At 42.0% G+C, this 24,843-nt stretch overlaps 1 protein-coding gene and 1 pseudogene across 6 annotated transcripts in view; one reads left to right on the forward strand and one right to left on the reverse strand.

Annotated features, from left to right (window-relative positions):
- The window catches only part of LOC138176132 (6-phosphofructo-2-kinase/fructose-2,6-bisphosphatase 3), a 120,787-nt gene that overhangs the window by 82,816 nt on the left and 13,128 nt on the right, over positions 1–24,843 (forward strand). For 3 of the 6 annotated variants that reach the window (XM_069106896.1, XM_069106895.1, XM_069106900.1), the window contains exons 1-8: positions 1,847–2,411; positions 14,341–14,466; positions 14,892–14,988; positions 16,261–16,327; positions 17,593–17,667; positions 18,144–18,200; positions 21,558–21,682; positions 24,724–24,843. The exon at positions 24,724–24,843 is cut by the window's right edge and continues 64 nt beyond it. In XM_069106896.1, coding sequence (XP_068962997.1) covers positions 2,336–2,411; positions 14,341–14,466; positions 14,892–14,988; positions 16,261–16,327; positions 17,593–17,667; positions 18,144–18,200; positions 21,558–21,682; positions 24,724–24,843 — 743 coding nt within the window. In that variant the 5' untranslated portion in view covers positions 1,847–2,335. Of the gene's footprint in view, positions 1–1,846; positions 2,412–14,340; positions 14,467–14,891; positions 14,989–16,260; positions 16,328–17,592; positions 17,668–18,143; positions 18,201–21,557; positions 21,683–24,723 lie in introns of those variants that run through there. The other 3 variants (XM_069106898.1, XM_069106899.1, XM_069106897.1) reach the window with 3 other exon arrangements.
- On the reverse strand, positions 18,382–20,415 carry LOC138176133 (large ribosomal subunit protein eL21-like; annotated as a pseudogene).

Below are 24,843 nucleotides of genomic sequence, written 5' to 3' on the forward strand. Positions count from 1 at the left end.
CAGGCGAATTATTTAATCAATTAAGTACAAAAGCTTGCCTTGTGTTTTACTCTCTGCCCTTGTACCTTCGGGCTACGTTGGAGTGGGACTTTCCTCTAGGGTCTTCGGGGTTTATTCTGCAGCATTTGTTTGAAATGCATTAAAAGGTGGATTCTGGTTTCTGAACAGAGGCGGCTACAAGAGAAACCAGTCTGTGTAGAGGAGTGTTAGGTATTGGGAATGGAAAAGGGGCTCGGTGCTAGCCAGCCAGGTGGCTCAGCTTTCCGAGTTGAAGGTGGGAGCTCGGGGAGAAGAGGGTTTAAGGAAGTAAAGCGGGGCGGAGCAGACGCTAGGGAGACATCTGGACCAACCGATGCCTCCAGCGGCGGATGGGGCGCTCGAGAGAAACTGGCAAGCCAAGTGAGGGAGAGTGACTTCCCAGTGGAGTCATGCGGGACGTGTCAGACGTGTGGAAGCAGCAAGAGTATACTTTTCTGTCTGAAATTCCAGCTTCGTAAAGCAGTTTCTGTGATTCTCTACCCTCCCTGTTTGGTTGATGTAAAGTTTTGTTTTTATATCAGGTTGTTTCACTTCTATCAACGTCGATATATTTTGAGATGTATCCAATTTTATGAAAATTATTTATATGAAATTATGAAAATTATTGATAATATTGCTATAGCCCTTATGTCGATAGACTATTCTCAATAGACATATATGGTACATGTAGTATTTTAATAAAGCCAATAATTTGAAAATTAAATTTTATTAACTAAGCCCTAACTGCAAGACAGTGTACTAGGTCTTCAGAATTCAAAAAGCCAATTAGATCCTGCCCTCAAAGTATTTACATTCTACAGAAAATCTAATTGTAAAGTTTCTGAAAGGTGTATAATTGTAGTGTACGGAGAATTAATTCTACATGGGACAAAGAGCCAAAGCTGTGCTCCTGATTCTCTTTTCGTTAATAAATTCCTTCGAGTGGGCTTGTCACTTTTCCTTTCTGTTCAGCACTCACCTCACTGTCCACTTCTTCGCCAAGGTTCCAGTATCATTGTGACCTGAAGGGTCGGGGAGAGTAGTTTCAAAGCAGCTAGAATTCAGGAGGCGACTGGGGTAAGGGAATAGGAAGATGGGGGTGGGGTGGGATTGGGGATCATGGTGATTACTTCAGTCCGGTACCCTCGCTAACAAGACATCAGGTTTGGTGCATAGTTAACATCTAGGATGAGAACCTACAAGTAGAGCCCCAGAGGTTGGTGGGAAAGTGACTAAATGGTTCTTTAGGGATGGGGTGTGTAGGGAGAGGAGTGATCGCTTTTCATGTTCCCCTTAAATCATCGCAAACGTTTAGTGTAATATAGAAAAACCTCCATTCCTCTTCAACGAAACGTGATCTATCTCATTCTACATTCTCCCATCCAATCCCACCTTCCAGAGATGAGTCTATTTAAATTACTAAGGCCTCTCCCTACCCCAGTTAGTAAGTTTCATTGCTAGGAAGTCGTATTCATTTTTACTAGGGCTAGGATGTTAGTTGCCATTTGAGTAAAGGAAGAGATGGGAATTTACAAAAAGAGGTGGTTAGATTGTGTACCTGATAGTAAGGGGGGAGGGGTGGACCTAGGGGGCACCTTATTTTATTTTCCTTTTAATAAACCAGGGTGAGTGGGGGTGAAACAGGCCGGGAGAGTAACGGGGCAGCCGGGAGGGGGCAGCAGCCGAACGCTCTCCTTCCTTCTTCATTTTACCTTTTTTTTCTCTCCTCCCTAGCCTGGACTGAAAGAAAGGTTCTCCCCGCCCAGGGGCGGTCGGTGGGCGGGGATGCCGGCCGGCGTCGTCAAGTCTTAGAAATAGCCTCAGTCGGGGAGGCATCAGTGCAGTACCAGAGAGAGAAACGAAAAGGAGAGACCCAGAAAGCCGACAGTCTCTGGCCCTGAAAGCTCGCTTGCAAGCGTGCGTCCTCAGGCAAAAAGGTCGGGTGGGGACAGCTGGTTTTCTTGCAGTCATCTTGGAGCCTCACAAAGCTTTTGTAGCATCAGTCACCAGGGCCACGGGGCAGCCCCCTAAACTCCGCGTTGCTCGTGCAGCGGCTCAGAGGGTGGGGACGCTTTAAGCTGAGATCTGAGAAGAAAGCTCAGGTTTAGAATCTTTGACTACGCGTTGCAAGGCTCGTGTGTTTTGCAAGACTTTTTTTTGTGGTTGTCGTTTTTAAAGATCATAGTGTGGTTGTATCTACCCGTACGCATCTCCTACCCCCTCTTCCCGCTTTGTCTTCCGATTCCAAATTTGAACTGTAAATTTAGTGAGTTTGGGCAAGGGAAGGGTGGTGCCACACCGAAACCTCTCAGTGAAGATGCCCATGGAGCTGACTCAGAGTCGGATGCAAAAGATATGGATTCCTATCGATCACCGTCCTTCGCTGCCAAGACGTAGGTACCGAGGTGTGGGAATTCTAGCCCCAAGGGGGATGGGAGGGACCTACGGTGTGGACCTACGCCTCTCCTGGAGCCTTTGTGTCTTGATTTATTTAAACGAGAACCCTTTGGAAAGAGCTATTGTGTGACTGCGACGGGAAGAAGCACGCTTTTGTGTTCGAGGCGAACTGCTGCTCCGGTGGTCCCGGGATCTGTTGCGGGTGGGGAGTTGGAGCGTGGAAGGAGGAGCCCACTGGAAGGAGGGCTTTGGGGGAGGGGTTTCCTTAGTTCCAGAGCGGCAGGTGGTCACGCTCCTTTCAGACTCTGGAGCCAGGGGTGGCTCTGGTCCTAGGTGTTCAGGGAGGATGGAGGAGACACGCTTGGCTAGATGGAGTGGGGAGGCGGAGGGCCTTGCCTGCCATGAAGCGGCTGGGGTTTGTTCGTTGCATCCGGGCTGAGCTCTGACTGCAACGGCTGCACCTCCCCTCTCAGTGGGGAGCGACGGAGGGGGGCGGAGAGGGTTGGCGCAACCTGACACCATCCGGGCTCGCGTTCCTAGGCTGGAGCGCCGGGTCTCCGCTGCGCCAGGGTGTGTGTCTGTAGAGGGAGGGATGGAGAAGGGAAATTCCAGGGGGAGGGGGGGGGGTTGGCGGGGGGCGGGGGGGGGGGGGGGGTTAAAGCTAGTTCTCCTCCACGTGCGCCTCCCAGGCGGGAAAGGGGGCGTCGCGGGTGGGCCCAGCTCTGCAGCTCATTCAGGAAAGCCGGGACTAGAGGAAAACCTGGAGAGCAGGATCTTTTGGAAGAGGCGGATGCCGGCATTCTCTGCCGGGGGCTGGTGGTCGGGTTCCAGGAAGTCGGAGCGCGCTGTCCATGCCCCTTTGGTGCAGCCGCCGCCGCCGCCGCCGCCGCCGCCTCCTCCTCCTCCTCCTCCTCCTCTGGATCTGACTTGGACTGACCGGGCTTTGAACTTGATTATACAGCTGGGCCCGAGAAAGGTCTGGTGACTTGCAGGGCTCCGGTTCCCGTCCTCCTGCCCCCCCCCCACACACACACACTCGGCTCAGCTGGTAGCTGATGCAAGGCGCATCACGCGAGCGCTCCGGGCCACTGGAGGAGCCGGGCCGCTGAGCTGCCTGCGGAGGGCGGGCTTGCGGGAACTGAAAGCTAGAAAAAACCCGAAATCCTGAACCGAGGGGCGGGGGAGCGCATCTGCTGCCTGGGACCTGCCAGCATCCGAGTAGGGCGCTCTCGATCTCTCGTTTTTAACCCTTACTCCAAAATGCACTTGCAATACCTCCTTCCCTCTGCGGTACCCCCCCCCCCCACTCCCGTTTGCAATATTCTCTTTGAAATATCTCTTCCACTTTATATTACCTTTCTCAATTAGTTTGAAAAGATACACCTCTTAGAGTAAATGCAGAATGATTGAAATCAACCACTACATGTTCTCTCATTTGTTAGGTCACCGTCAGGATCTGTTTCTAAATTCTAAAGGAGATTGACTTGAATCCACCAGACAAATAAAGCAGACTTTTATAGTCCTTTTTTCCATAAAGCAAACACCCGGACATCTTCCTCGTCCACGCTGTAATTGTAAATGCTTTACAGTGGCTTGGGGTCCAAAGCATTTCTGAGTTTGGGAGATTAATTCCTGGGTTTCTGGGACTATCTCTTCCTGGGATATCTCATCTCCTAAGATATCCAGGCATATCTTCACCTCTGTCAGCTCGGAAAGGAAAGATAGCACCCAGCAGTTGCAAATGATATCTGATGCTTTCTGGTCCTGCCTTCTTGTTTCATTCGTCCCACCTCCCAGCAATTCAGGTTTTTTAAGTGTGATCTAGTAATTTCGAAATCGGTCCAGTTCTTTGCACTTAATAATTGACTGCCGGACTTGGAGATGGAAACTTGGCCTTAGCCTTTATTCTTACCCTTAAGGGATTTGATCCCTTGGCAATCCATTCTAGTGTGAGTGGAGTGGGGGAAGGCTCACTGAGAACGATAAAATATTGTTCTTTGCATTAAAAGCTGCAGGTAATTTGATTTTGATTGCTTCAGCAGGTGATGAGCCCTGCTAGTCCCTAGAGAACTAGGTTCCTGCCTGGGAGTGGCAAATATTCTGTAGTCAGATAGATGATAGGGTTTGGATCGTAAATTTTGTCTTTTTTTTTTTTTTTTTTTGCTTAGACCTTGGTCTTAGACTTAAGTGCCTGGTGTAATTGAATGTCTGTGGAAACTTTGCAGTGCAATTTGGAATGTATTTTCTCCATTTCGATTAAAGCCAAATTTTAAACCTCCGAGTTAGGAAAGACCAATTTCAGGAATAAAATGTTATTAAAAATTTTTTTTCATTGACCCAGTGGGGCTAGAGAGATGAATATGTTCATGTTGGGATTCACAGAAAAATTCTAAGGGTCTTTCAGTATTGATGGAATCGCTCCTTAAATTGTTTGACTTTGGAGAGTGCAGTCATTTTTTTTATTTGGGTCACCATTACACTTCCATGGTCCTGCACGTCTCACACGAAGAGAAAATATCTCTTAAAGCTCAATTGCATTCTTAGGCATTCACAGCACCGGGAAAGCAAGCGTGCAGTGCCGCTGAGGAGGGGCATTCTTGAAAGCAGATGGATTGTCTTTTCTCTTTTCCTTTGAAATCTCTGGGAGTGTGCAGCTTCATAAATTTGGATCTCAAATTATCTCCTGCAGCCCTTTAATTTGCTTATCTTTCCTTTCACTTAGCTAAATTTCTGTCCACAGACAAAATATCAAAAGAAGCTCATTTTATTTGACAGAGAAAAGGAGAAATCACTGTAGTTGCAAATCGCCCTTCTTCCCCATTTGGCTTTTAAGATGCTTTACACCCTGACTCCCAGCTATTTTTGAGCTCTGGTTCAGCCAACCTGTCCTTTTTCTCACAGGTGTCACCCCTACCTGTCTTGCCTGGACCTTTTTCCCTCCACCTCTTTACTGTCTAACTTCCTTAGCCCCAACAAAAATCTCACCTAAAGGAAACCTTCCCCAATCTCTCTTCATTTCCAGTGCCTTCCGATTCTGTTAACTATCTCCTATTTATCTAGTTCATAGCTTGCTTTGAATGTATTTGTTTACATGTTGTCTCCTGGTTTAGATTGTCAGCATCTCCAGGTTTAGATTGTAAACTCCTTGAGAGCAGGGACTATCTTTTGCCACTTTTGTTTACATAACACAGTGCCTGGCACCTAATATTGGCACTCAGGAAATATTAATTAATTTTTTATCTCTAAATTTTTTATTGAATCTTTATGAAGGACCAGGCATTGTTGCCAGGGTTCCGAGTTTAGAGAGAGGGCATAATAAAAGACTGACCTCAGTGTCCATCAGAATCAGGGATGTGCATGAAGACACAGAAATGTATGGGAAAAATAACACAATAGCTCAGTTACATAGAAACATAGATTCTCAAAAGTTGGCTAGCAGCCAGTACTCCCAGAAACAGATTAAAGTTTAATTGAGAAATGTCTGGGACAGCTAGGTGGCAAAATGGATAGTGCCAGTCTCTCCAAGTTTGTCTGCCTCAGATACTTCTTGGCTGGGCAAGTCACTTGACCCGGTTTGCCTCAGCTTTCTCATCTGTCAGTTGAGCTGGAGATGTCAAACCACACCAGTATCTTCCAAGAAAAGCCCAAATGGTGTCACAAAGAGTTGGACGTGACAAAAAGAAAAGGGGGGGATGTTTAACAAAAATAAGCACAATACAATGTAAATTTGTTAGTCTTTGATTTTCTGAGTCATTATGCTTCCAGAATTGAGTTTGACTTCACTGATCGAAGGCATTCCTTCCATACCTGAGCAAGAATCCCCTCTACAAGATTCCCACAGATCCAGAAGTGGAATGGACTTTGGAAGCTAGCATCTTATCCCACCCTGCAACCTGAATAGGTCAACCCACCCTTTGATTGAAGACCTTAAGTCATAGGGGGAGTCCACTGGCTTCTTGTGTAGCTCTAATTGTTTTTGATTTAAACAAAATAAAAATCCCCATCTTGCTGACCTTGCAAGTATAGGGACTACTTACTGGCCAGTCCCATTCTGCTCCCTTTGCCACCTGCTTGAGTCTGCCCATTCTGCTTGCTCACCATATTAACTTCAGACTTAGTGCTGAGCTTAGCACAGGGTTTCAAAGACAGTAGGTTTTTAATAAGTATTAATGATTGAACAAGTTTTGTAACTACTGGCCTCACTGCTTTTAGGGTGTTCAGCCTGTCGTAGAAGAAAAGCATTTCATTTTTGTTAGACTTGACTTTTTCCTGCTGACTCCCGGATTGATGCTGCTTTATCTAGTTGCTTACACAGCATATCTGTATTAGGCATTTTAGAATTTGGCCAGGAATTGACATCAGCTTCATTGATCTATGGTTTGTAGAATACACTCTTAATTAAATTTATTTATTAAATTTGGACACCTTCCTGTGGTACCTCTTCTATTGTGTCTTTTAGAGATCTCTGACTGTAGTTCAGCAATAACATCCACCAATTTTTTCAGGACTTAAAATGTTTCATTTGTAATGATGACTACAACTGGAAGGGCAAATATACCTCATCTTGGGTATCAACTCTCTTAGCTATTTTTGTTGTGTCTTATGCAGTACAAAGATCAGTTTCCTTGGTATGAGGGAGAAAGAACACAACAAGGAAAATGTTGGAGGGTTCTACCTTTTCTCCTTTATCAGTAATCATATCTCAATCTTTATCAGTAATCATAATACTCTAAGCATTAGTATTCTACCTTTTCTGATCTTTTTTTTCTCCATAGGATAGGGATTGGGCCCTTATGTAATAGCATTGATTTTTAGAAGTCTTCTATGGAAGTTGTCAACTTCTTTGCTTAACTTAAGAGTCTTAGAGAATTGTTTTGAATCTTGAGAGATTAAGTAACTCTCCTAGGAATTTACAAGGCAGCTTAGGTGGCAAGGTGGATATCAATCAAGAAGACTCATCTTCCTGAGTTCAGATCTGACCTCACACACAAGCTGTGTGACCTTGGGCAAGTCATTTAACCCTTTTTGCCTCAGTTTCCTCACCTGTGAAAAAGAGCTGGAGAAGGAAATAGCAAACTGCTCCAGTATCTTTGCCAAGAAAACCCCAAAGTGATCATGAAAAGTCAGACATGACTGAAATCAATAGTTAGGAATTTTCCAGATCTTTTGAGCTCCAAGACCAGCTCTGTATCTACACATACTCCCTCTTTTTTTCTAGTATAATTTTTAACACACTGCCCATCCACCCACCATTTAAAAAAAATTAGCCCTAGCTTTTCTCACCAACCTCATATTTACCTTTCCTTCTACATTAAAAAAAATTGGTTAGTGATTTCCACATTGGTTAGTGATATATATGATATATATCAGTCTCTTTAGAAGTCCTTTTTCCTCCTCTTTTCCTCCCCTCTTTTGTATCTTCCAAATTTCATTAAGAACTTCCTTATCCCTCTTGGGATAGCATCTTTGGAATGTGGTGCTATTTAACCTTTCTGTGAACCTTTTGAAGTCTTCTCAAATGTAGGGTACATATTAGACTATTCTCAGCTTTTCTCTCCTCCATCACAAATTCCGTGGTGGGGAGTGGTCACTGGCTTCCAAAGTTCCTGACATTTAAACTCTACAAACCATTTCTCCTTGGTGGTTTCAATCAGCTCCAGAAGAAATTTTCCCTTTATTTCTTGGTTTACCTTTTTTTTTTAAGGATGAAATTATCATAAAAGTAAATCAAGAGATTGTTTTCTGTTTTGAGAGAAAGGGCTCAGCAGATACCCAGGTCATTGAAGTCCCTTGCTACCAATATATGATCTCTCTGACAGGCTTGTGGTCTATTTCCTGAAACACATCTATTTCTCCTTTTTGAGAATCTGTAGTAGTTATTCATGACAATGATTTTGTTTTATTTGCCCCTCACACCCTCTTGGTTTTCACCTAAATGTATACTTGAATCTGTCTTGATTGTAGATTTCTTTGCATGCATATTTCTTTATAATATACTGTATTAATTTCCATTTCCTCATGGCTTTACTTTGCTTATTTCTTCTGAATTAAGGGTCTAGTTGTGGGTCTCCTCCCTCTGTCTCAGAGGCACCTGTAATTTAGAGTGGAATGTGTAGTAGACTGGGTAGTGTTCAAGCCTTTAATTTTTTATTTTTCAGAGAAACAAATGTCTAGGCACAAGGGTTTAGAGGTGATAGGATAGGTAATCCAGTGATCTATACTTGGTAACTGTTTTGTTTTATGAAGACCCATTCAAGCTCCAGCTCTGTTCTTTATAGACTGTTTATAGGATCATAGGACATAGTGATGAATAATAGTGTTGGTCCTGGAATCAGGAAGGCCTAGATTCAAATGCTGTCTTCATAGTTGTATGCTCATAAATAAGTTACAGCTTCTGAGCCTCTGTTCTTTGTACAGTGTACATAACTAATACTGATCATAGCATCCCGTGGGGGGGGAGGGGAATGAGACTGGGTCTTTTGAGATTTGGTGTTCCCTCATTATAAAGAAGGGGCAGTGATCTGGCCTGATACGAGCTCTGTGACCTTGGGCAAGTCACTTAACCCTGTTTGCCTCAGTTTCCTCATTGTAAAATGAGCCAGAGAAGGAAATGATAAAGCACTCCCCAGTATCTATGCCAAGAAAACCCCAAATGGGGTCACAAAAAGTTGGACACAGCTGAAACCAACTGAACAGTGACAAATATTATTTTAAAAAATATTATTGACCATGTTATCAGAATTCAAGAGAGCATTCCTAGCCTTTGAGGGTGGCGTGGTGTCCTGAAGGAAAAATACCATTAAAATGATATTGCTCCATTTAAAGAAATGCTTTTTAAGGTTTTGAGAATGCCTTTATGTGCCATTTTTCTCTTTAGATCATTTTATCAGTCCTCTCAGGCAAGCAAAGCAGATATTTTCACCTATTTTACAGATGAGAAAATTGAGAATCAAGAGGAAAAGTGAACTTTTGGTCCAAGGTTGCCTAATAGGTTTTAGTTTCCTGGACTGGATGACCCTGGAGGTTCCTTCCAAGGTTAGACTTGTGATCCTGTGAATAGCTTATAAAGAATAGAGCTAGGGCTAAAATGGAAACCCAAGCCTTCTAACTCTCTACTACACCATAATTTGTTCCCTTATGAAACTGTCCCTCACCACTGCTGTCAGAGACTGAATTCTGGGGTTGGATGGACCATTCACTGGTCTGATCCAGGGTCTTTTAATACTGAGGGATTTGACACAATGAAATCAGGATGCCCAGCAGTAACCTTTTCTTCCATCACATAACTTATTCCTACTTGACTGTTCTTACCTGGTGTTTGCTGCATTCCATTCTGATGAAGGCCTAGGCAGGAGACTTATCTATTTTCCATAGACTGCTGAGGGAGTGATTACATATAAGCAAAGTCAAGGCAGGTAGGTTTTTCACTTTAGCTTTCACTTTTGCCACTCCCTAGCTTTGAACTGTTTCTCTTGGTTACGGTGATCATGGTAGGATTAAGCAATAGAAAAGAGGGGTAATCTTAAATTCCATTAAACAAGTCACTTGAGTGATCACTGCTTCTCCTGCTTGCCCTGGCTTGGGGGCCCCATGTGAACCCAGTTTTTTTTTAGGTTAGCATCTCATAGAGCCGTTTACCTGGAAGGGAAGGTGTTTAGTCTATTAGACTAAATGACCACACCAGGCCTCAGTTCTCTGTGGGAGAAGGAAGAGGAGTTGAGGGGAGGGGAGAGGAAGATAATAATAGAGGAGGGATGATTACATTTGTTTTTTGTCACAGCCTGTCATCAGTTCTGAGGTCACAGGAAATTGAGGCAAGGGGGAGTTTTTGAGAACCCAGTTTAAATGTGCAGTAGAAGAACAAGACAGATACATCCCAAAGTTTTCCCTGTTTTGCCAGAAGTCAGACTGGGATGGGGATTCCTAAACTTATTTTTTGTCATAAATGTCTTTGGTAGTGAATGAAGCCTAATGTCCAAATATTAAATGCATAAATGTATTCTCAGAATGCAACATCATTATGCTGTATGTGCATACATACACACAATATGTAATTGGTTTCCTTTGAACCCTATACATTTTATGCATTTATATATACATGCATACACATGTGTATATGTGTGGTTTCCTTTGTAATCTTACGTATTTTATGCATTTAAATGTTTTTGGACATGTTTTATACATGAATATTTTGTGCGTTTACTGTTTGGATGTTTTAAGTGTGGAAACACTTAAAATATAAAATGAAATAATAAGACAATAAACTGCATAAAAATGTAGAGGATTACAAAAGAAAACAATTATATGTGTGTTTAATTATCAATATTAAAACAACTTTATAAAGCCCAGGTTAAGAATTCCCCTGATCCCCTGAATGAAGGGGGGAGGTAGTGACAGATGCTGCTATCTTAAATGTTTGGTAAACTATTTTGACTATTCCCATAGAGAAGAAACCAAATTTACAAGATCATACATAGGGTCATAGATTTAGAGATGGACAAGACCTCAAAAAGCTCATTGAGTGACTAGATTTTAGTCTAAGCACTGCTCCCCTCAGTTTTACAAAACAAGGGAGACAAAGTTCAGAGCCTTGTTCAAATCACTCTGGAGGGATGTGTATGGATGGTCCAGTTGGTGCCCTGACCCTCTTGCCACCATACAACACTGTCTTAATATCCCCTACCTCCCAGGGTTGTGAGGACCAAATGTGAGAATAATTGTAAAGCACAGTGCCTTGGCAGATAGTAAGTGCTACAGAAACATTAGTTATTATTATTATTATTATTATTATTATAAAATAATATTATTCTATATAGCTTAAAACCTTCCAAAAAAGCAACAAACCTAACTCCTCTCAAATAGAAAATGTATATTTGTGGTCATGGAAAATTGACTTTAGCGTTGGCACTGATAAGGGCATAGGGGTTCATCTGGGTTTGAAATTCAGCATTCTTTCCTTCTCCTGGAAAGTTTAATTCTCCCTTTCAGACAGTATTCTTTCCTTCTCTTGGAAGGTTTAATTTTCCCTTTTGGAGTGTTTGATTCCAGAGATGTATTTCTGAGATTAGTGAATAGTAATAGAAAGTTTGTCTCCATTTTTATCCTTCTGCCCCTGGCCTCTGCCCTTTAAGTAGGGGAAAGAAAATTCTCACATGTGTACATATGTGTATGTCTGGGCATATCTTTAAATGACAGTTGATCACCTCAGAGGATACTTATTGCCTGGTGGCCATATCTAGTAAGGGATAATAAAGCATTGCTTTTGTGTTTGGAAACAAGACCTGGGACTTAGTAACAGCAGATTTGGCTACTGACCTCAACCAAGTCACTGGATGCCAGTTCTCTGGTTAATAGGTGGCCAAAACATAATAATGAGTACCTGACATTTATGTAATACTTTAAGGCTTACAAAGCATTTGAATACTTTATCTCATTTGATCATCACCGTAAAATAACCCTTAGAGCAGAGGTCTTTTAACCATTTTTTGCATAATGAACCCCTTTAGTAGTGAAGCAAAACCTATGGTCCCCTTTTCAGAATAATGGTTTTAAATGCATAAGATAAAATGCATGTAGAATTACAAAGGAAATCAATTATTTTGGAAGTTATAAATTTATTTTTTAAGTTCACTGATCCCAGGTTAAGAACCTAGGTACTATAGTAATTCTTTATCTGTTTTTCAGGTGGGGAAATTGAGACTTGGCCATAGTTGTACCACTAGTAAATGACAGAAGTGGGACTCAAACCCAGTGCCAAGTCTAGTACACCATCTTTTAGCTCTAAATTGAAGGTCCTGTGATTCTGAGATAAATGGTTGGTTAAGAGGTCTATGCTGTGTAATTCCAACAGAGATACTTACTAATAAGCTCTTTCTTTCTCCAATGACCTAGTTCATATGCTGGCCCACTTGGTTAGCCCTTTGACCTCTTAAAGAACTAGGAAGCAAGTCTGAGAATAGCTGAGTGGGTGTTTGAAACACTTGATCTCAGTCTATTAAAACAAGCACTGCCATGTTTGGATGGAGTTGAGATGCCCAGCTAAAACGAAAGGTGCCTGTTAGACAGTTTGTATATCCCTTCTGACACTTAGACACCTTAGAACTACATATTAAAGTCCCTTTCTAAACAGAGTCCATCTGGATAGAGTAGTAAAATGTAATAGTAAAGATGAAGGGGGAGGCTAAGCAGGCCTTATATAGCAGCCTGTGCATCTTGGCAACTGCCCCTTTTAACATGAATCAATTTTCTGTAGTTGCTAAGGCATAGCTGAGAAGGTGAGACTCTAGCTGGCTGGTCAGCTCATTTGAGGATCAGGCCTCTTTGCCTTGGTTTGTGATTTTCCTGGCTGTTTGCCCCTGCTTCTATATAAGGGACTTGTGGAGAATCAGCCAGATCACAGGCTAAGATTTGATGCCAGAGATTTGTAGATCAGTCCCTTGGGTGCATCTTTCTAAATGATAACAGCTGTCTTTTATGTAATACTTTTATATCCTCTACATAAATAATCTTATTTTGATACACTTGTGAAGGCCTTGGAAGATACTTCCTGCTTTGGGTTGGTGGGATTCGGGTACCTGAGTTGAAGCCCAGGTCAAACCATAGTGCAGTCCAGTTTCCCTGGAGTCAGTGACTCTGGCTGGGACTTTGCCTGGGGTTTAGTGGATTTAGATAGTGTGTCTGCAGCCCCTTGTCATTCATTCATTCAGCTGGTTGCTGGCAGGAACCAACACTGGATCAAGTGGAAAGAGTAGTAGGGGAGGGTCTGACAATAGAAGAGATGGAGAAATTAGGTGTCTACCTGTCTCCTGACCAAAGGATGGGATTAACATCATCTGGGTTCTAGTCTTACTTGGAATTTTAGAAACTTCCACCTATATGGTGGGAAAGAGGTTGTAAGAGGTAATGTAAGGTATGTAGTTGGATTGTGAGAGCTGAATTTGTTACTGGTCTCTGTAACTTGGCTGAATTCAGAGCCCTACCTTTCACTGCCATTGCCACATGTACTGTCCCTCAGTTTCTACAATCATTAGATTGTGACTGATTTGGCCAACAATAGGTCCCAGGCTAAGCCCCACTTGGTCAATGTTTGGGCCCCAGTTGACTTAGAGTGAATATAAGTGGTTTCTTAAGACTTGTGTCCTTACAAATTTAACTCAGTTCTCTGTATATTTCAGAAATGACATGACCTCAGACTGTTAATAGCTGTATGACCCTAGACAAGTCACTTAACCCCAAATGCCTTAGGGGGAAAAAGATGATAAACTCCTTGAGGGCAGGGGGAAGTGTCTTTTACCTTTTTGTATCCCCAGAGTTTTAGCTTGGTGCCTGGAATGTAGAGAATGAATGAATTTTTATCTTCTGAAGCTGAGATTTAGGCAGGGAAGGCAGCTGATCCCTTAGGCTTCTAGTTATGTGTTCCAATTATAAGAAACTTCTTTGTGTGGTATCTTATCTATTAAATGTTATAGACCTCATCAGTTGGTCAATAAACATTTATTAAATACCTGTTATATGCCAGGCACTGTATGAAGCTCAGGAGATTAAAAAAAAAGTAAAAGTCCCTTTTTTCCAAGGAGTTCACAGTCTAATGGGGAAGACAACATACCAACAACTATGTATAGATACGCTATATACAGGTTTAATTTGAAATAATTCAGGGTGGAAGAAGAAATCAGAATTAATAAAGAAGTTAAAACTAAATTTCAGCGACTTTCCAAACTTGGTTCAAAGACCCACTTTCTGGGTGTCCTTTTCTCTTGGGGAGACAACTGGGGGCATAGTCATGCCATTCAGGTATGGCAGGGTAAATGAAAGTTACATCTGGAAAGATCTTTGAGTTGAGCTGTGCACATATGTAGATCTGCAGCTGTGCTGATAAGGTTGTAAGATACAGGTGTAGGTTTATGGTCTTGTTCCTTATTCCAGCCTGTGGACCTCAGCTGACCCATTCCCCTACGGTGATCGTCATGGTTGGACTCCCAGCCAGGGGAAAGACTTACATGTCCAAGAAGTTGACACGCTACCTCAACTGGATTGGTGTTCCCACAAAAGGTAAGGGTGGGTTCTTACGCTGTTATGGTTTAACTTGGGGGGAGAGGTCCAGCTGTTGTTGAGTATAGAGGCAGCAAGGGGGGGAGTTGGTAGAGTTCAGAGAGGCCTAGGTCCTCCCTATCCCACTTCTGATATTTACAAGTTATGTGACCTTGGGAAAATCACTTAACATTTCTGAAGTTTTCCATGCCAGTGTGAAGGCATGTCTACCAAGTCTTATCACCCTTATGTACAGTCAGGGCTGACTAGATAAAATGGTTGTAGGAGTCTGGAGTGTCTCCTTTCACAGGAAACCTGTATGTTTCAGTTCAGTGTCTTCACAAATTGTCTAAGTGCTTTTGGTAGAAGTGGTTCCCTGTCTCTTCTGTATGTGTTGGAGCCTTTCTGCTTTCTCTCATGGTCTTGTCATGTTTCCCCCTTTTTAGTTTTCAACGTTGGGGAGTACCGTCGGGAAATCGTGAAGGCATTCAGTTCTTATAATTTCTTTCATCCTGACAATGAAGAGGCCATGAAAGTTCGGAAGTAAGTTGGGAAGTAAATGTATTTTGTCTCTCCTCCTCCACCTGAACTGTTTTCTTCCTCTGGGCTTCTTCTCCCTTAGGGCATCTTCTTGAGCCATCCTCCTAGGTCTTATCTTTATCTTCCTGTTTAAGGGGATGGAGAGATCCCCTTCAGGCTCTTTGGGCCTGAAGTCTTAAGGGGACCCCGAAACCAAGATGTTCTCTTTATATGTGCCATGTGGTGATGATGTTTCTCTCTGGGTCATAACTTCTAGTACCTGTCATCCAGATTTTCCTCTGATAATGCCCCTTAGATAATTGATGGATAGAAATTCATACTTCATGTTTTATATGTGGAAAAATGAATGTATTTTCATTTGCAGGGGATTAAAAAAACCCACAAAGAGGGGATTCTCAAAACCTGGGTTGGGATTTATATAAGAATAAATTTGCATGGGGTCTTCCTTGTCTTGTCTAGGGAAAGGTCAAGAATGGCTGTTCTGGTTTGTGACGGGGACTGTTATTAGTGACTATACTATATATAGTTATAACAGTGACTGGAAGGAAGACATTAGCTAGGCTCCTTCAATTGATTTAGGCTCTTTAGAGCTAACTTTCTCATTGGTTTTAGAATAAATGCTATTAATAAGTGCTATTAAATAAAGCGTTTTGGTCTTAGGGACTTTCTGAGCCATTCCTGTTTCTGCATATATCTCTTTGTATCAGAGTTATCTGTCTTCCTTTGCTTTTCTGTAGTCATCATTCATAACTTCTTATGCCCGAATAATATTCCATTGCATTTCTATGCCATACTTTCTGTAGCTATTTCCTATTCACTGGGTATAGGTAGGCAGTTACCCCAGTGTAGTGGGTAGAGCACTGGAATTGGAATCAAGAAGACCCAAGTTCAAATCTAACCTCAGACATTTACTAGCTGTGTGATCAAATGAAATGATATTTGTAGAGTGCTTTACAAATCTCAAAGCAGTATATAAATAGTAACTGTATTTTATTTTCATTCCTTTGCTACCAGAAAAGGTATTGACAGAAATATTTTGTTGTATATGAGGTCTCTCTGCCATTGACCTCCTTGGGGGGTCTAAGCCAGCAGTGAGATCTCTGGATCACAAAGTAGGGCCATTTTAATAATTTTCTTAGTCATTGTCTTGGAAAACTTTTTATTTTAAACCTTTTTTTTAACCCGGAAACTCTAAAGTCCTAGGAATAGAGGCAAGGAGTAGATGCTCAGGACAAGACCTTCTGATGCTGTCTTCTGTGTTCTTGTGTGTTGCAGACAGTGCGCATTAGCTGCCTTGAAAGATGTCCAATTGTATCTGAAAGAAGAAGGTGGTCAGATTGCAGTAAGTTAAGACAGCAATTGTCCTTCTATCTCTGATCCCATGTTTGGATGGTATTCCCTCACAGGCTTGAGTCCCAGACAGGTGTTTTGTTTTGTTTTCATTGCCAGAGATTTCCCTAAGGCTAAAAGCATTTTGCCTTCATCTTCATCTTTTAGAGGACTAGATGGAAAGAACTGTGCAGGGTCTCAGGAAGAGTCAGCAGATCAGGGATCCAGTAGTGTTGATGGTCAGCCTTGACCATAGGTGTTCACATACACAGAATGACAGCCTCAGTGGATAGAGTGCTGGGCCTGCAGTCAGGAAAACCTGAGTTCGAATCTGGCCTCTGTTTGCCTCAATTTGCTTAGCTGTAAAATGGGGGTAATAATAGCTCCTACTTCCCTGAGTGGTTCTAAAGGTCAAATGAGGAAATATTTGTAAAGTGCTTAGCACAGCATGTAACACGTAGTAGGTGCTTAATAAATGGTTATTCCCTTCCCCTACATATCTCTCTTTTTTTTTTTTTGAGAGCAATTGGGGTTAAATGACTTGCCTGAGGTCACATGGCTAGTTTTTTTGTTAAGTTATCTGAGGCCAGATCCGAACCCAGGTCCTCCTGACTCCAGGGCCAGTGCTCTATTCACTGTGCCACCTAGCCACCCACTACCTATCCCTCTCCTGATGTTGGCATTTGTACTTGACATCTAAGGATGAGCAAAAATTAGGGTTATCTTGAACACGAAATTGCTTCACCTGCTTCCGATATTTGAAACCTCAGGAATAGGGTTGGACCTCTTACTGTCCCAGGCATGGGGAACCTGTGGTCTTAAGGCCACATGTGGCCTTCTAGGTCCTCCAGTGCAGCTATTTGGATTCAGTCAAAGGGCTGTACTTGAGGACCTAGAGGGCCACATGTGGCCTCAAGGCTACAGGTTCCCCATGCCTGGTTCAGCCTTTCATTCCCCAAGTATATCTGCTTTCAGAGTCTTTGTGCAGAAGAAATAAAAATTGCATTTCAAAGACTGAGCATACAGAATCAACTTGGATTATTCCTCAGCTCAGATTCAGGTTGTCATTCAAGAGAAAATATCTGAGTGATGAATAAAATCCAAAGAAGAGGGCTGTTTTGGGACATGAAGCTTCCTGCTGGGAGTTATTATTAGCTTATGATTTGTCTAGAAAAGTTAGTCAGGAATAGATTTAGTGAAAATAATGAAAAATTCAAAATTCCCAAAAAATGATGAAAAAATGTATTCTTCTTTTCTCTCCTTCAAACATTCTTACAGGTTTTTGATGCTACCAATACCACAAAAGAGAGAAGAGACACGATCCTTGAATTTGCAAAAGAAAATGACTTTAAGGTGAGCCCAAACCTCTTACCATATGACCTAGATGGGGACCTTTGGTCCAGAGCATGGGGGTAATGCCTTGAGGTTCAAAGTTGGTTGTCAAGCTTAACTTAATCTACCCATATCTCAGTTTCCCTGTGGGGCTGTTTATCAGCATGCCTTAATGAATGAACATTTCTATGGAAATGTTCGCCCTCTGAGTGAGTTGAGGGTTTGGGAATGGGAGAGGAGAGGATGAGCCTTTTAGAATCTATAACTCAAGTACCACCTTCTCTGTGAGTCCTTTCCTGATCCCTTCCCCCCTAGCTCGTGCCTCCCCTCCCCTAAAATTACTTTGTATGTATTTATGTACTTTTCTGTGTACACGTTGTTTCCTTACAATGCTCCATGAAGGCAAGGACGGTTTTGTTTCTTGGTATCCCTTCCATCTAACACCTATTACTTGATAGCATCCATGATTATTTACATTCATGTTTTTTTTTCCCCAGGTGTTTTTCATCGAGTCTGTGTGTGATGATCCTTCTGTAGTTGCCTCCAACATTATGGTAAGAGCAGAAAGTCTGCCTCAGTGCCATGAGGCAACATTGACTTTCAGAGCAGGGCATGTGTGGTAGACCTGCTTCGGACAAGAATACTTTATTGAAGAGAAGCTTTCAGAGGAGAGTGTCTTAGAGGAGCCAGATTGAGCCCTGAGGAGAGAGGAGTGGTTCAAATAAGCAAGTCTTTTGGGGGTCGTAGGCTGGATTCATGCATCAGTCTGTAAGCTGTGTGGTAAAGTGGATAGAGCACTAGGCCTGGAGTCGGGAAGACCTGGGACGCTTCCTAGCTGCGAGACCCCAGACAAATCACTTAACCCTATTTGTCTTAGTTGCTTTATCTATAAAATGAACTGAAGAAAGAAATGACAAACCACTCCAGTATCTTTGCCAAGAAAACCCCAAATGGGCCACAGAGTTACCTACTGAAGGACATGATTGAAGCATTAACAGAATAGCCCTGAAAGGGAATGAGAATGATCTAATGTTTTTATTTACGGTTAAAATCCCAGGGAACAGAGTATGTTATATCCATGCCATGTTTTGTAGGACTCAGAAAAAATCAAAGTAGGATTCACATGAGATTGTGGGATCCAGTTAAACTGTCTCCCCTCAAGTAGATCATGTGTAAAACTATGCGTCCACACTTTCTACTTGGGGAGGAATACTATGATAGACAAGTGGAAATGAAATTAAATGAGTAATCCACCAAACTGTATTTCAGTTTTGATATAATATTTGACACGCTGACAGCACTAAATAAAGGAGTCACAATAGAGCCTTCATCCCAGATGATGGACCCTATATTTATTTGCCTCCTTATTTTCTTTTTTTTTTCCATAATCCAAGATTTTTTATTCTTTTTTTTAGTCACTTACACCATGAATTCATAGGGGATTGGTTCCAATAGCTCAGGTTCCTTGCCATTGGTTCTCACAAAGTGTGCTTCTGTGGGTGGAGGAGGCTGGTGTTTCAGTTGAACCCAAGTGCCTTTTTCTTTGGCTTCCTTCTTCTTCTGATCATTTTCTTTTACCCGCTTCAGGAAGCTATCTCTGCTCTTGGAATGCTTAATATGCTCAATACGCACATTAATTCTTTTGGCTAGAGTCTTGCCCTTAACCTGTTTGTTTACAGCAATGCCTGCAGCATGCTGAGTAACATTATAGACCCATCCAGTCTTGCCATGGTAACATTTGTGGGGCCTTCCTTGCTGAACTGTGCCCATACCCTTGATATCTACAATATCACCTTTCTTGTATATTCGCATATATGTATCCAAAGGGACAACACCATGTTTTCAAAAGGGCCTAGAAAACATGTATCATGTCCCTTTCCTTTTTCCTTTTGTGCTCGTCATTTTGGCAACTCACTGGAATATGGCGGAGCCGGCGGAAAGGAAGCCCTTCTTATTTTCTTAGACACTAGACCTGGAGGTATTCCTAAAGTGATAGTAGTTACTTATAACTCACTGTCTCGTAGAACAGGGGTTTTTAACCTGTGGTCTGTGAGCTTAGGTTTTTTTAAAAATTATTTTCATACCTGATATTTCTATACAATTGGTTTCTTTTGTAGTTGTATTTTTTAAAAAAGATTTTGTGAGCATAAAGACATTGTTCTGAGAAAAGGGGTCCATTCCTAAGCTATTTATGGGTCCATTAAAAGACTGCCATAACACAAAATGATCGGGAACTTCTATTGGTGGATTGTTAAAGGGAAGAGTGGAAACCTTAGGGAAATCCATTTATGGTAGTAATTTAAATCAAGTTTCACTGAATTTCTTTATCCTCTGAAGTTTCACCTGGGAATAGAGCAAGTTTCAGTAGCTTTTAAGTAATGATCTATAATCTTTTCTGTAATGATCAATTCTCAGTTAAATCATTCAATCAGCTATCAGCATATGTTTGGGTGTAATAAGATGGCACCCATACCACTCTGCTTCTCTACCTTTACAAAAGAAAGGGACCTGAGTAGCTCCCTCTGCCTTTGTAGACCAGACCCCATTTTCTGCAACTCATTTTCTTAAGGAGTTTCCTGGAGAACACTGAGTGACTTGCACCAGTCACATAGCCAGAATGTATCAAAGGCAAGACTTGAACCCATGTACAATGCCTGGCACATTTTAGATACTAAATATATGTCATTTTAATTGACTTTATGGCTCTAAGACTATTCCTTATCTCCTATGCCAGGCTGCTAAATTTAGAATTGAAACAATTATGTAAATTAGAGATATCCATGGTGCTCTTAGGTCTCTATGTGGTACAGTAGATAAAGTGCTAGGCCTTGAAGTCAGAATGATTCATCTCCCTAAGTTCAAATCTGGCCTTAGACGCTTAGTAGCTGTGTGATCCTGGACAAGTCAGTGAACTGTTTTTACCTCAATTTCCTCATCTGTCAGATGAGCTGGAGAAGGAAGTGGCAAACCACTCTAGTATCTTTGCCAAGAAAACCTCCAAAAGAGGGTCACAGTGAGTCAGCCATGACTGAAAAACAACAGCAACAAATGGTGCTCTTAATAGAAGTGTCACATAGCCAAAGATGAGATATTTGGAAAATGGAAATAAGAGGAAAACTGGACCCAATTTTGAGGAGCATCTTTTACTTTCCTTTGTATCCTCTGAAGTTGATGATGAAGAGAAGGCGGGATTTAAATAAACCCTTCGGCCTTCCTAGTCTTGTTTTAGCCATTTATTTAAAGGTTTTCACTTAGCAAGTTTTTATTAGTAGTATAGTTGAGAAACTCAACCAGTATCACCCGGTTTCTCCCTTATCTTGCCTTGGTGAAAAACAAGCAGAAGGGAGTAGGCAGTTGAGCATGGGGGCTCAGTGACCCACAAACATGGATATTCATTGTCAGAATAATTGAGTGAACACTAGGCTTTGTTTCTGGGACGGGAGGAGGAAATGAGACTTGGAGGCGGGGTACTGAATTACCCCCTTTTAGTAGCCCACTTGTTAGTTCTGGGCACATAGTAGGCACACAGTACATACTTATTAAGTTAACTGGAGGTTCAGACTGTCTGGTGACTTAGTCACTGAGTTCATAATGAAACATTCAGTCATCAGAGACATCCGTACGTGGTCATTACTGGATCTCTCTGGATGCCTTTTCCTCTCTTCAGTAAGGGCTGTGTGGAAGATGTGCCCTCTGGCCATCTGTCCTTCCTCCTACCCTTAGTGCCCTCACCCTCTTTATAGTCAGTTTCTGACTCTCTACCCACATTTTTTTCAACGCTGGACATTAGGATAATCTTTTTTATCCCGAGACCTTCTGTGCTTTCCCCTATTGAGAGGCCCAAATCCTGATTAATCTGAACCGAAAGCCTTTCTGTATGACTCATCAGCTGCTTTTTTGTGTTGTTGCAGGAAGTTAAACTCTCCAGCCCCGATTATAGAGACTGCAGCTCAGCAGAAGCCATGGAAGACTTCATGAAGAGAATTGATTGCTATCAAGTCAACTACCAGCCTCTGGACCCAGATAATCATGATAGGTAACTAGATAGGTAATTCGTTTCTCCCCGAATGGCCCCATTTTGATACTCACTTCTGTGTGCCAAGATATTCTTAAGATGATTTTAAGGCATGTTATTGTTAGCACAAGTGCCATTCATTCTAAAACCTTAGAGTTCCCTCGAACGGTTTGTTAAAGTTTCCCCCTTTATCCTCACTGTGTTCTTGCAAGGCATATATAGGCAGATGAGCTTCCCAAGTTAAGGCAGAATCATTAAAACTCCCAAGTGATAAAGCCAAGGATGCTATCTCCCAGTCCCTTGCTCTGGGCCTAAGACTTAATTTTATTTTCCCCAAAATCTTGTGAATCATCTGACTTAAAGGACTTGTGAGCCATGACTTGCTCTGACTTCTGGCATCAAATTCAGTCTCTTCTATTTGGTATTTAAAGCCCTTCACAACCTGCACTCCACTCTGTTTTTCCAGACTTAGTAGTCATTACTCTATTTTGTACCCCCAGAATCTTATCACAGGGTTTGGCCTATTTTTGTTCTTTGTGACCCAATTTAGGGTTTTCTTGGGCAGAGATACTGGAGTGGTTTGCTGTTTCCTTCTCTGGCTCATTTGACAAAGGAGGAAACTGAGGCAAACAGGGTTAAGTGACTTGCCCGGGGTCACATAGCTAACAAGTGTCTGAGGCCAGATTTGAGCTCAGGTCTTCTTGACTCCAGGCCTGGCACTCTATCCACTGTACCACCTAGTTGCCTCATAGGTTCTTGGCTTATTGATTGATCCTTGCACTCTTAATTCTAGACACTGGTTTTATGTCACACACAGAGGACATTGTCTTCTGCCTTTATGTCTTTTCCCTGGCTGTGCCCCATGCCTGGAAGGCACTCCTTCACATCTACCTCACTGAATCCAGTTTCTCCAAAAGCTCAACTCAGGGAGCCTCCTTCTATATGAGACCTATGCTGATTTCCCTCCATCTGTTAGCATTCTCTTATTCCCACCCCAATTACTTTTATATGTTTGCTGATTGTTTGATTTACTCTTTGAAGTGAGTGGGAATAAATATACTGGGGCCATGGACGTAAAGATTGCCTTAACTCATCTCTTCATTCCTTGATACATTGATTTTTGTCATCTCTCCCTTTTTCTTTTCATAAGCCCAGGATCTAGGGGGAGAAATCGGTCTGTATTCTGCCTGTATTAAGCAGTTTCTTTGTTTGGATTTGGGGGCTCTGGGATTGGTGTCTGCAAAATGCCAGTCTCAGACCTCTTGGACTTTGGGGATTACCCTGGCCACTGTTTTAGCTAAATGAGGGTGTTGACAGAGAAATAGCTATTATGTGGCTGTTTGGGATCTGAAAAAGAGGGACTGTGATGGCTCTGTGTTCCTCTCTTCACCAGTGCATATAACAGACCCTCTCCATGCCTTTTTATCCTGCATGATTCTTGCCTATAAGTTTCCATAGTCTACCCAACTTCTCATGTTTCCTAGATAAAATACTTGGGCTGTCCATTGATTATCTATTCCATTTATATCCGTTCCTTGCTCTCACTACAAGTCTCCCCTTCACTTTTTAGTCAAATGTGTCCTTGTGATATAAAAGTGGTCATGTGCTTCCTCCCATTACCCCCACCCACCCCATGAGTGGATTTTCATTACCTTTTAGTAACTGGCAATTGCAATTCTTCTGAGAGAAGTTGTTGCACATTTCATAGATATATAGTGTCACTTTGAGAATATTCATCATTTTATTCCTTCTCTGAAGGAACAGGGTGCATAACACTGTAATGTCCACTCTAAAAAATAGAATGAAAGGATTCCTTTCCTCTCAAGGAATTTGTAGCCTAATTCTGGAATTCCCTCAAAGAATTCTTGCTAAAAGGTTAAGTGACTTTAAATTGATTTTAGAATTTCCCTTTTTTTGTCACTAATTTGATGAGCACCAACATATATGAATATTCCCATATACAAAGAGGAACAAAAAGATTGAATATGGCACCATTAATCTCTGCCAACTGCCATTCATGGGGCAGGCAAGCCATCCAAAGTGAAGCAAGGTACCCTTGGGAGAAACAGGGAAGCTATATCCAGGCAAGTCAGAGTACCACCATCTCTTTTCATTCGCTGATGGAGACAGCCCAGGAAGTACCCCCCAAAGCTGCTGCCAGCCCATTCTCCACAACGATCACTGAGGGAAGAAATAATTGTGGAGAAGGAGCCCACATTCCTCAGTCACCACTGGCAGTAACGCTAGCCAGCTGCCACCAAGGTGGATAAACATGGGAATGGCATCACCCCTACACTATTGGACCTACTCTTACGCCAGCCCTCCCTGCCATCATTCTGGGCAGCTATCCCTGGAGAGATATACAGGGATATATTTATACATAGCCACACCACTAAAGACCCAGAAGAGAAAGTTATTGTCACCAAAGTCTTTAGCACAGTCTGGCTCAGCATCTGAACTATTGATGATTTTATCAGTGGAAATGACATCACAGTAGAAGTATTTGCCATTGTATCCTAACACCAGGGGAACTTTCCATCTGACTTGCAATTATAATGTCCCGTACATATTGTTTACCTTCCATTAGAGTTAGAGTATTAGTTTTTTGAGAGCAGAGAGTGACTAGTTCTTTTTGCATATACCAAATGCTTAATAAAAAACTTCATTCTTTCATTCACTGTTTATAGCTTTGTTTTTTTTACATTTTAAATTTAATGTGATTATTAATGTTATAATTGACTTCAATATTAATGGTGAATATTGAATATGATGGGACTTAAGTTTAGTATTACAATTCTAACACTAGATATTTGTTTATCCCTTCTGAATCCCCCACCCCCTTAAAAATGGTTTATTGATATGCTTTTCTTCTATTTTTAAAGTATCACTATCATTAGCTCCCAGCTCTTGACCTGCCATGGAGAAAAACCCTACTTCATAACAAATAAGTATAGTCCCATCAAGCATATTAGCACATTGAAAGGGATTTTTACAGGACACTGAGATGTTTTTGTACAATCCTGCTTTGGTTCATTCTCCCCATGGTTTGGGTTTCTGTACAGGGATCTTTCACTGATCAAGGTGCTTGATGTTGGCCGACGATTCCTGGTAAACAGAGTCCAAGATTACATTCAGAGCAGGATAGTCTATTACCTTATGAACATCCATGTCCAGCCCCGGAC

This window comes from Petaurus breviceps, unplaced genomic scaffold (assembly GCF_028583685.1).
Source record: "Petaurus breviceps papuanus isolate PSGF00001 unplaced genomic scaffold, PetGlider_PUasm1.0 81, whole genome shotgun sequence".
Classification (NCBI taxonomy): domain Eukaryota; kingdom Metazoa; phylum Chordata; class Mammalia; order Diprotodontia; family Petauridae; genus Petaurus; species Petaurus breviceps.